Here is a 12770-nt window from a genome sequence, read left to right as displayed (position 1 = left end):
CCCCGCCCTCACTCTCTCTGTCTCTGCCTCCACCTCCGCCCCCACCCGCTCGCTTGCTGGCGCTCTATGGCCGTTGCAAGCATATTGATTATTTCAAATACTGATTATCTAAAAGGCCTTCTGCTACTGTAGGCATTGGATTTATTTTGGTTTAATTATTTATGGGCCAGGGCTAGCTGTAAGTATTACTGCTGTGAGATCATGAAGGATTACATTGTTAATATTCAGCAGTGTATTTTTATTTATATACACTCCGAGCCTTACTGGATGAGCGTTGGCACGCTCCCTGAAGTGCCGCGTCTCTGCACTTCTCTTCCTCTGACTGTGTCTCTCTCTCTCTCTCTCTCCCCCTCTCATTGGTGTGTTTGCAGAGGGAGCTAAATTCTGTGGCGTCTGAGCTGGCAGGGCGACAAGAGGAGAGCGAACATTCCCATAAGCACCTGGTGGAGCTGAGCAGGGAGTTCAAGAGAAATGTCCCTGAGGTGAGTCTAGCACTCTGCCCCCCATTATCTCAACTCTATGTGTCATTTTCCTCATCTTCACCTCAGCAGGTACTGGCTGTCTACATCACTGCTGCTGCTCGAGCCCCCGCGTGTACCTTTTGAACAGAGAACTATTTATATCTTTTGTAAGATCTGCATTCGTACGTGAACAGTACACATACTTATGAGCAGTCCGGGTTAGCCCGCCCCCCCCCCTACAGGCTCAGTTAATATTTAAATGCCGGGGCCTTGCCATGTTAGTCTCCGGGTTTGGAGCGATGAGAGGCCAGAAGGCTCATTTAGAAAAAGGTAAGCGCAACTGTGGCCGGTGTTTAAAAAAAAAAAAAAGAAAAGTTTTTTTTAAATTTCTGAGCCTGTATCTGTCTGAACCTGCAGAGTGACTCAAAAAAGTTAATGAATACAAATGAGGAGGGTCCCTCTGCACCCACTCACATAATTACATCTTTTTTTTCTTACCTTTTGTGAACTAAAAATGTTTTATAAGAGACGTAGAAACTACGAGCTCAAAAATACGTATCTAGATTTGAAACAACAGAACAGATTTTAATCAGTCAGTCCTAAAACGATCACAATTACATTAAAGCAGGTCTTTGTGTAGTTTCTTTAGTCGGTGTAGCTGCGAAATGAAAGGTTCCTAAAAGAAAAATTTACAATCTCCTGCTCGACTTTTATGTGTTTTATGCACCAAATGAGAATGGTGGATTTGATTTAACATACAACTGAGCTGATTACCAAAAAGGGAACTTTTTATGCTAATATGAGTGAATAGTTGAAACAAATAATGAGTCTTTTAATGTATATGTGTGACAATTGATTCAAGTCACACGCAGAATGTTGACCTGACCTGTAATTTTTTAAAAATTTAGCACAAAAAGGAAGGAAACTTGTGTTTGGTTGACTCTTTTCTTTGTTAGACCGTTGGAAAACCTGAGGAGGAGGTGCCAGGCTTTTGTGGCTGTGTATGGTTCTTCCACATGCTACTGAAGCCCCCTTTTAAAATACATGAGTAAATTATTAAAATGCCAATATGTCGTGTAGAGTAGACTTCAATTATCCCGTTCAATAAGCAGCACCAAACAAGAAGCAATAGCAAACTAAGCTCTTTGGCGTCAGCAGTGAAGATTTGGCAAGTTTTTCATCGGACCAACCAACATAGACATCTCTGCTGCTCGACCACACCAATGTGGCGCCATTTAAGGAGAACGATGGTTTAGGATTTATTGCCAAGAAGCATTGTTAAAAAGAAGAAATAATTGACCGAACACAAATGTTCTTACTTTTTGTACTTTGTTTATATAAAAACAAGCCAATTTTATTCATCTGCAAGTTCCACTCAAGCAAACCTTTATTTCTGTTTTTTTTCCCTTCACTTCTTTCTGTTTTTGTATCAGGTTTTGTATTTTTGTGTATATTTTTGTATCTTCTTATGGTCTTTTCTGAGTGCTCATGTACTTCCAGTGTTGGTGTCTTCCCCCATGTTTTTCAGTTGTCTCCTGCCCCGCCCACTCTCACCTGTCCCTGGTTGTCTTCACCAGGCGATTGTCATTTGAGTTCTGTTGCTGTTCTGCATTTCCCTGTTATTCCTTGGTTGGGCGTTGTTACAGTTATACACGGTCTGGTGTTCCTTGTGTTACTGCCTGATCCCAGAAGTTTCGACCGTTGTTAGTTTTGCTGCCACGACTGCGTTTACTTTTGTTAATAAAAGTCTTTAGTTGACTCGAGTTCCTTGTGTCTTTCTGCATTCTGGGTCCAATCATCAACCTTTAATTTGTGACATTTTGCGTCTTTGATGAGTCCACTGACTGTTCTTGCCTAAATGTCCATCCTCAAAGTTTTTACCAAACAGTTTCTCTATCTCCATCTGGACATTATTCTTCCTTTACCCGGCTTTTTCAGAGGTAATTTGGCACCTCAGTTGCACAGAAAGACCTGCTGCAAAAACAGATATGCAGTGAGGGGAAAAACATAGAGTTAAACACAGAGAGAGAGCATTCACACCACTGTCTAATCAGAATTTGTGATGTCGTGAAGGATCCAAAATAGCCGCTAAAACGGGAGCAAAGTCAACAAACATGTGCATCTATGAGATGGCAGGTCTGTGAAATGATGTAGGTCCTAAGCTGTACACTGGATCCTCCTAAAACTCAACACACTGGTGTAAAATCATGTCAGCCACATGAAATGAACACAATAAAAACCAAACAAGGAAGTGGAGAGCCAGAAGTCAGTAGGGAAGCTGAAGTTATGAGGATGTGTTTTGGACAGATGGATTGTCAACATACAGGCCTGTAAGTCGTGATCGCAACATCCTGTCTTTATGAAATATAGGAACAATACCAGTGTCAAAGTAAAAACATGCTTGACAATTATAAACAGCACAATAATATGCTGGAGGATCCAGATCGGAAGGAGCTGAAGCTTCAGGGAAATCAGGATATGTGTACTTTAATTCTAGATCCAAATTATTGCTTAGACATGCAGCAGCAGCTAATCACATAAAGTTGGTGATTAAGACAGCTACATTCTACTATCCTGTATAGAAAACATAGCCAGAAAGTGTCAGTGTGAACATAATAGATTTACCATGTGTCAATACAATTTGAAGGTAGTTTTTCTTTATAAATTGACTAAATTCCCACAAAATTGTATATTGTAGGGTTACTTACTTATGGAATGATATTCCAGGTGCTTTTTTGCTTTTATTGGTGCAGTTATAGTATACACAGGACTCAGGCATGCTGCTACAACAAGACGACTGATTCCCGTTTTGATAATGGCGGCGACTGTCCACTGAGTCACACGATCACATGATGATTTCTCCCTCTCTGTTTTTAACTGTAATGGGAAAAATAAATAATGGATGTCCTGCTGGTTTTGCAAGTTTCCCCACTTACAAGGAAATGAACAATCGTTTTCATCCCCAAGATGAAATGTGAACATATGGCACACAATCAATCAATCAATCAATCAATCAATCAATCAATCAATCAACCAGTCAGTCAGTCAGTCAATCAATCAATCAACGAACCAACCAGTCAGTCAGTCAATCAATCAACTTCTTATAAAGCCCACCTGTCCACAAAATCAATTTCTTCCATTCTGACCTCTCCACCACCATGGACAGGATCTAAAATTTGTCAAAAGACATCAGGGACAAGGTCGTAGATCTGCTCAAGGCTGGAATGAGCTACAAGACCATCAGCAAGAAGCTTGGTGAGAAGGAAAGAACTGTTGATGTGGTTAATCAGAAACGGTATAAATATAAAATGACCATCAGTAGCTCTCGGTCTGGAGCTCCATCTGAGATCCTTCCTCATAGGGTTGAGGATGATGATGAGAAAGATACACAGGAGGAGCTTGTTATTGATCTGAAGGCAGCTGAACACCACTGGGAACACATTCTGCTGTAATGGATTAAAATATTACAGCGTCTGTAAGGTCCATCCACTGCAGAAAGTTTGTCTTAAGTTTTAACAGTGAACACCTCCATGAATCAGTGAAGGTTGGGGGAAAACGCTGTGGTCAGATGAGACCAAAATCCAGCGCTTTAGCATCGACTTGATCAGCCATGTTTACAGGAGTATAAATGTGGAGCATGGCCTGAAGAACACTATCCTCACAGTCAAGCACAGAGGTGGAAACATTATGGTTTGGGACTGTTTTTCTGCTGAGGGTACAGGACAACTTCTCAACACTGAAGGACCAGTAGATTGAATCAATACCGTAACATCTTGGATAAAATTGTGGGGTCATGGAGGGATCTTTCAGTGTGACAGTGACCAAAAACATACCACCAAGGCAACAAAGAAGTGGCTAAAGAAGAAGCGCATTAAGGTCATGGAGAGGTTCAGCGGGTCTCCATAACATTTTAGAAACATCTGTGAAAGGAGTTGAAGCTTTGAGCTGCCAAGAAACCTGAAGGATTTAGAGAATTTTCTGTAAAGAGGAGTGGGTCTGAATCCCTCCTGGGATGTCTGCAAACTTGGTGTCCAACTAAAAGAAACATCTTCCTGCTGGGCTGCCAAACAAAGGTTCCTCCACCCGCTGTTAAGTCATGCTTTCATCAAATAATTATTTCACTCAATGACATACAAATCAATTTTTAATTATTATGGAATGCACTTTTTTTCTGTACATTTAAGTATATATTTTGTTGCTATTCATTAACACTGAAAGTTAGGGACAAAACCAAAATCAGCAGGAGATCAAAGAATTATTTCCCTGTTGGAAATAGTTCATTCAAAATTATTCCATTTATTTATTCCAATTATTTAACAACACATTTTAAAAGAGACAACAACTTAAACATACATATTTTGTGTAATTGACTACTTTGTAATATACTTTTTATTGTTCCACACTATCACTTTAACTGAGGCGTTCCACCACCAGCAAAATTAGGAGTTGTGTCACCCACGCCTTAAACGTTTAACTTTTACCGCCGTTAAAGTGTAGCGGCATTTAGACCCTAACATTATGCAAAATTAAACGTGTTGTGATTATTTTGCTTTTGAGCGCATGTACGTGCTGAGCTGCCATCTGTGCATTACTTTGCTGTCTTTTTTTATTTTCTTCTGAGGGACTCCGAGTCTGTGCCAGCGGCTCATTCCGTTTGATTTCTGGAAGGCAAGACGGCAATTAAGGCAGGTTAAATTGAACAGGCGAAAAAAAAAAAAAAAAGAAACTTTAAGTGATGCAGATACTTTTCTTTTCCTTTCTTTCGTTCTTTTTGAGTTGTCCGTCCGTCGGAGTGTGGCTGAGGCAGGTATTTTCGCGTTTTATAGATGAGCGCTCCGGCTCTTTGCTGTGCCGCCTGCCTATCTCAGTTTGAGTTTGCGGTGTCGTGCTGGAATCTTGTCAGTATAACACGGGCATTTAAGACGGGATCAGGCTGTCACTGCTGGCAGCACAATCCCCTTTACCTGAAGCTGCGAGAGCTCGCACAAGTCTGGATTTCTCAGCTCCTAACGTAAGATATTGGAAAGCCCCAGTTTTCTAACACGCCCAGTCAAACCGTTTAGGTTTAACTGCTAATACCCCCCCACGCCCGTACAGCAGCGCACCTCACCGGCACACACACACACACACACACACACACACACACACATGTACAGCGTAAGAGAAAGCTACAGTGAAAATCCATTAACAATAAAGATTTTTCCGTCTTCTTTCTTGCGGAGCTGTTTTGTGCCTCACTGGGGCCGATCTGATTCCTGAACAGGTGGAGCATCTGAATGATAAAAAAAAATAATAATAATAATAAAACAAAATGCTGAGACGGAGTTTTCTTTTTTTATCTGTGCATATAGGAGGTCCGGGAGATGGTGGCACCTGTTCTCAAGAGTTTCCAGGCCCAGGTGAGTCACATGCCTCTGCACTTTTACAGATTACAGACTCCGGGAGTAAAAACAGAGTCTGGAACCCACTAAGTAGCGTTTTATTGATGATTCCTCTCCCTCCTGTTCCACAAAACGACTTAAAGGAGACGCTGCTGTTGGATACTGTATGAACATTGACCAGAACGGACTGCTGTGCTCCTTGAATGAATAATTTGATAGATGGAAGGGAGAAATCCATGGCATACTTTTCATGTTACTGCTCATCTGGTGCTTATTGACTGATGCCTTTTCTGTCAAAGTGAAGTAGCATCTATCTGCCATTAGATGATCAGATATCTGGCTTCTCATATTTTCTTGGCTGAGACAAGCCCTCATTTCCTGTTGTGATGGTGCACGCACCGTGCCCCCTCTGACGTCGTCATATTGAAAAAGTCATCTGATACCTTCAAAGACTCTGCTCCAGCCATTAAACCAAGGTCATAAATCACATTTGTGAGCTGCGTTATGGTTCGCAAAGCAGAGGCTTATGGAAATGATACCACAAATATGTTTCCAGCCTCGTTCTCCCCCTCTAAATCTCCCCGCTCGGCACGGACCTGAAAGCCCCATCATCTGTAAACACGAGAACACTCAGCATGGATTGTTCAGATCTCTTGGAAGTGATTATTGGCAGCTCCTTTTTAATGCTTTCTAATTGACTATGCCCAAGCAGCCGTGTTCGCGAGAGCAGGAGCCGTCTGTGCCACGCTCCGCCACAGCGCTCCGTGGCTGATTTTCTCTGCTAATTCAATTACTCGAACTGTAAAGTTGCAGAAATATCAGAAGCACCAGTCCATATCTTTATTGTGCAAACAGGAACCCAAAGGATTAATTTAAGCACCATTGATGTCTGACAACTGGGAGTCTAAAGATGCATTATAGTTGATAAAATAGATGGCTGATAATGAGCCATGAGTTTTTTTCTTTCTTTCTTAGCTTAAGGCCTCTCTGAGCACCTCTTGGTCTCTCTTGTGTAACTTCCACAAGCTTGTGTTCTCACTGACAAGCGTGCCAGCTCGCTCTGGGAACAAACTTGCGAATATTAAAAAAAACAAAAAGAAAACTGAAGACATTTTGCCAGCGTATATACTGCCCAGAGTTCATTTCATAAAACTCAGTAATAATAAATGTACTTTAGTAATACTCTTGATATACAGTGCCTTGAGAAGGTATTCACATGCCTTGAACTTTTTTCCATATTTCGTTACGTTACAACTGCAAACTTCAAAAAGTTCAATTTTGGTCTCATTTGACCAGAGCAGCTTCCTGCATGTTTGCCGTGTCTCTCCTGGATGACTTGTATCAAACTGCAAACAGGACTTTAAAAAAAATTTTCTTTCAACAGTGGCTTTCTTCTCACCACTCTTCCATAAAGTCCAGATTTGTGGAGCACGACTAATGGTTACCCTGTGGACGGATTCTCCCACCTGAGCCGTGGGTACTCTGCAGGAGCCAAGAAAATGTTTTTTTTTTTTTTTTTTGAGCTGACAAGAACAACAACAAAGTACGTTCTGGCAAGAGCATTTTACTTAGACTCCACATTAACCACGCCCACTTCAAGCTTCTGATGAATAACACGGTAGTTGTCAGACACCAGACAAGAAAAAAAGAAGACTGGAAGAGAGAACAGTTTTCTTGGTTCTTGTGGCGTATGAAGCAGGCTTTACCATGGGGCTTTTTGACTGCTCCTCAGATTACTGCTTTCCTTGCTCGGCCGGTCGGTTTAGGAGGACAGTCGTGTCTTGGTAGGTTTGCAGTCATGCCAAACTCTTTCCATTTTTGGATAATTGGATTAAACGGTGTTCTGCGAGATGTTCAAATCTCTGCAGTATTGTTTTATATCCAAAAACCCCACTTTAAACTTCCCAACAACTTTCTCCTTGTCTTGTCTGATGCGTTCCTTCGTCTTCATAATGCCGTTTCATCACTAATGTTCTGTAATAAAACCTCCAAGACTCACAGACCAGCTGGACTGACACAGAGATTAAATTCCTCGCATGTGGACTCTTTGTACCGAGCATGTGACTCCTGAAGGTTGTGTCTGAACAGAGAAGGCCGAATCCTGCAGCGCGCCATCCTTTTCCAATTCCCACTTGTAAAAAACATTTTGAGAACCACGTAGCATTTTCCTCCCTCTTCCCAATGTGGCGTTCTGCTTTGTGTCGGCCTGTCGCTGGAAATCCTGTGAAAATACTTTGAATTTGAGGTTGTAACGTGACAAAATGGGGAAAGGCTCAAGGGCTACGAAGGCTTTTTCAGTGCCCTGCAGTAGCCAAGCAGGAAGTGTGAAGAAAACAAAGACTGCAAAAATGTTCAAACTGTTGTGTGTGTATAAATAAATAAATATATATATATATATATATATATTTGTGGCGAGGTGGAGTGTGCAACTTGGCGCGCCATAATGCTATAATCCTCTGGTGTTTTCTGATACACTCTGACCTTATTGGTAATGTCAAACAGCTTGCAGAGACTTGTGAACTTTACCCAGCAGTAGTCGGCGCGACCTCGGTGCGAGCCGTGGGACCTCGCGGCACGCGACGAGGAGGAGGAGGAGCCGGTGAGTTTGTTTTGCTCATGTGCACTTCGGAGGAGGCCAACGCTCCCCCCCGCAGCTGCGCCGTACAGGTGGCGAACGAACGAACGGCGGCGTGTCGCACGTGCACAGGGACGCCCACGTGCGAAAACGAACTGGGCCCTTGCTCAACCTCCCCCCGCCTCAACCTGCAGTTTGGAGGCCCAGAGGAGTGCCTCGTGGTGTTTGGACCTTCATCGTGCCACTTCTAAAGGAGAAGCCGGCTCCTTTGAAGTGTTCGCGACATGACAGGTTCCCCTTTCTTTTCTTTTTTCTTTTTTTTTTTTTTTTCATTTCAGCATTCCCCACCCACTTTCTCTCTCTTCTCTCGTCCAATCTTGCCTTCTAATTATCACTAATCAGGCGACTGATTAGAAACACGTTGCCGACCTAGTTTTTTCCGGCGGAGCTGGAGGAGGAGAAAGGGTTAATCCCAGAGCTGGTGGCTGTCATTGGTCGCTTCCCTTCTTCTTCTCCTCTTTTTCGTTCCGCTCTCCTCTTTTCTTTCCCTGGAAGTTTGCTAATGAGGTCCCGTCAGAGCTGAGGAGAGGTGTTAATTTGGCCTTGTGAAGTAGGAAGGAGATTAAGGACAGTGAGGAGCTGAGTTTACGGCTTAAAATACACCGCTGTCCTTATTAATCCACGGGGCCCTGGGAGACCAGCATTTTTGGTTTTATAATGAACACTGTCTTATAATGAAGGTAATTTTAATAAAAAACTTGCGGCGAAGAAGAGGAGACGGTACGCGTCTCCGTGCTCCCAGGAACACCTTTGGGGCCGAGGGATGTGACAGATATTTCTCGAATAACTGATCGCTGGAGAGTCGGGGCCCGTTGGACCGTTCTCTTCGTGGAGCTTTGACGCGGCTGCCTCCTGTCTGCCCTCCGAACAGAGACTCCGAGCAGTCTCGCTAAGACAACGCAGGCCCCTCGATGCAATTTGCACCCCCATCTCTCACTTTAATGTGCAAACTCCCTTCAGGACGAACCGCGGCGAAGTGGAGGAGAAGAAAAAAAAACAAAAAAAACAAAAGAAAAACCAAAACCCAGTGACTGATCTCTTGTATGTTTCACTAAGAGAAGCAGATTTCTCCTCGCAGCCAGCCTAATATCAGGCCCAAATGAACAAGTCATTCTCTTTTTTTTTCTCTCTCCCTTCCTCTTGATGTCGTTTGGCGCTCTCTGAGTAAGAAAACAGCAGTATGGTTCCCTAATTACTGAAACTTGCTTTACAATGATAATCCATGGAGTAATTTAGCGTGCACAATGAGAGCTGTGGTGCTTGCGCAGATGGAGATTCTGATAAATAGTTTGTAACGTGTAATTAGCAGCTCTGCCGGTTACATACCATTAACCCCTCAAGCTCAGAAATCATTATTGGCCCTCATTATCAAGCGGCAAGGTACGATCGAGCTGACTAGACATCAAAAACATCAAACAGCGATTAAAGCGCTGCGAATTGGGGGTCGGCGGACACCTGTTTATGAGCCTAACTGTGCCATTTCTTCCCCCGAGGTTGGGAAGTGATGATGTGAGGGTAGACAATGTTTTTTTATGTACGTTGTTGTTGTTGTTTTTGCCGTCGCCGCTTGTTCCCTTTTTTAAAAAAGCACGGGAGGTGTTTTTGAAGACGCAGCAGCTTTTTTAAAATATTTTTTTTGCCTACAAAACTGAATTAAGAGATGTCAAAATGGCTGCGGAGCTTCGTCTCTGTCACTAAGATCTTGCGCGCTCCGGAAGGATCCACCTCTGCTTGTACGAGTTGGCTCTCTTTGTTGTTCACCGTTTTTCTTTTTTTAATCCACCTTGTCAGGCGCTTGTGTTTGAGACTGACAGCGGGAATAGCGGATAATGTGGAACAAATAGCTCCAACTGGTTTTTGTTGTTTTCATGCTGCCATGTGCATTTGCTTCTCATTCATCGGAAAACACAAGCATTTTTTTTTTTTTTCCACGAGGAGTGGATTCGGCCAGGAGCAGAGGAGTTAGCATCGTTGTCACCCTGACCTCTCCTCTCCAGACGCCAGCTCTGATTGTCCACCGAGAGACAGCCGCTCCTTCCTCCTCCTGATTAATTCCTGAAGGAAATGATAATTTCTTTTGAATGTATGAATATGTTATGAATAGTAGAATGAATCAAAGAGTAAAGGATGATAATTAATTACAGCGCCGTGATAAAAGACTGTGGGTGTTATGACGCAATCCTCCTCCGTGTCATTATGAGAGGCTTCGTAATTACCTTTCTGCACGAGCCAGCGCTCCTGGCGGCGCTGGCGGCAAGAGTGCCGCTCTCACCGAGTGAGTCTAACGGTCATAAAGCTTTTCCCTGCCTAATTGTCTGAGGGGCTCTATGGCACTTTCATAGATGAGGGACTGCGCCGTTAGGAAAAATGCTCGGCGGCACTACAGCTTTTCCAGCTCAATGAAGACAGATCTTCATCACAGGCTAAACCCTGAGCTTATTAGGTACAGATTGCCTGAGCTGATGGCTAACTTGGGAAGGTGGTGTCAGAATGAGTGAGCAGCAGATTCATGCAGTCTGATGGTGCTTTAAAACGCAAGCTAGTGTTGATTTCTTTGCACATCATATATTAGAGGCTCATCTTTCTGTGCCAATAAAACCAGATCTCTGCCTTACAGTTATCTCTGAATTTTCCTTTTTGTGTTATTATTCATGCCCTGCCCTTACGTAAGGGGCTTTTACGACTCCATCCTCTCTCTCTCTCACTCCCACTCGCCTGTCCTCCCCTACCTCCCCTCTGGCTATGACCAGACTGCTCCACACCGGGCTGATCGAGGTATCTCTAATGTCTGTCTGCTGCTCGGCTGTCAGGCTCATTGAGCAGCAGGCCAGGCCCAGGATCTCCAGGCCATTACCTATTCACAGCACGTCCGGGCCTCCAGCTTATTGTGGGGGAACATAATGGGCTTCGGGGCCATGTAAACCGCTGGCTTTCGGCACCGGGTTTATCACTTGTGTCCTCTTCATACTAAGGAGAGGGAAGGAAGGTGGGAGGCAGGAAGGTGGGAGAGCGAAAAGAGCGGATGAGAGAGGATAGGAGGAGAGATGCTTTGGGGAGGGGAGCTGGAGGTTAGATAACACCTTCCTCTAGTCTTTAGGGCCTCCTGCCTTTCTAAAGGCTGAAATCTTTGCCTGTTTTTTCGCTTTGACCCAAACTTAATGCACTTCTTTTCATACACTGTTTCAGTCTGGATTACTCAAAACTTTGATTAATGACTGTAAATCGAATGCAAACACGCTTGTATGCGAATGTTGGCTCAAATGTTGTCCATCTTTTCCCCGCGTGTTGGAAAACAAAAACAAGCGCGGTTTTGGGACCTCTTAGGAACATAGCTCGTTGAGGAGACTGTCTCCAGTTTGGTTTTTGAGCAGAATTCCAGCACTGATGATTGGACGATTGACGAGTGGTAATTCTGAGTCGCACACTTGTCTCCGGCGGTCGCAGCCTGGTGACAGACCCCCTTCAAGCTTCTTAGCTTAAAATGTTAGCGTTATTGTTGGATTCAGCTCTCCTGGTGTGTTAGCAAAACATCTCATGAACCTGAAGCGCCCAGAAAGTAATCACTGAATGTACGTCTGCAGCTGCTTAACATTTGGGGTCAACAAGATTAGAGATGGCCACCACCACAGAGACGGCTATAACTCAGCTACTTTTACAGACAGTGAGCTAATGTTTGGAGCGGTAGTAGCTGAGAGTCATCTCTATTGCACTCTGAGCGCCATGTGATCATACAAGACATTTATTTAAAACCTTATCGGGTGAGCGGGCGGGCGAATGGTGTTCCTTCATTCCTTAAAAGGCAACACTTGAAGAATTTTTGCAAAAACAGAACAAAAACAAAACATCAGCCCCTTTATTAAAGGTTCCTGGTGTACCTTTTCGTGACTTCTATAAACGTACAGCGTGGAGGAGGCTCAGGCGATGGGTGGCGGTGTTTCCCCTCGCGGACCTCCATATTTGTCTGGAGAAGTTGAGTCAATCTGACCGGCCCTGTTTGTTTTCTGCACGGTGACTGATGGTTGGGGTTCTGTTGTGTTGTTTTTTTTTTTAATTTATTTTTTTGCTGAGCCTCCTCAACCTTTCCGTCAGCCGTCGCCGTGTCAGTCTTACCCCTCCTCTGCTGGGCTGTGATCTGACGGCGTGCGTGCGTGTGTGTGTTGGTGTGTTTGTTTTCCTGTCCTGACTGATGCCCTGTCGGAACGTCCCGCTTGGGTATATTCTTCATTATAGATGCGTGTTTTGAGCCAGGGATGCGCACCAGGTAAAGAAGAGCGGGAAGGAGGGTGGGAGGGG

General features: G+C 43.8%; 1 protein-coding gene across 2 annotated transcripts in view; it reads left to right on the top strand.

Annotated features, from left to right (window-relative positions):
• The window catches only part of cux2b (cut-like homeobox 2b), a 120832-nt gene that overhangs the window by 50732 nt on the left and 57330 nt on the right, over positions 1–12770 (top strand). For both annotated transcript variants that reach the window (XM_017414724.3, XM_017414725.3), the window contains exons 2-3: positions 372–482; positions 5813–5860. In XM_017414724.3, the coding sequence (XP_017270213.1) occupies positions 372–482; positions 5813–5860 (159 nt within the window). The remainder of the gene's footprint in view (positions 1–371; positions 483–5812; positions 5861–12770) is intronic.

The sequence above is a fragment of the Kryptolebias marmoratus genome, linkage group LG1 (genome assembly GCF_001649575.2).
Source record: "Kryptolebias marmoratus isolate JLee-2015 linkage group LG1, ASM164957v2, whole genome shotgun sequence".
NCBI classification, from domain to species: domain Eukaryota; kingdom Metazoa; phylum Chordata; class Actinopteri; order Cyprinodontiformes; family Rivulidae; genus Kryptolebias; species Kryptolebias marmoratus.
This window is presented reverse-complemented; position numbering and strand designations above follow the sequence as displayed.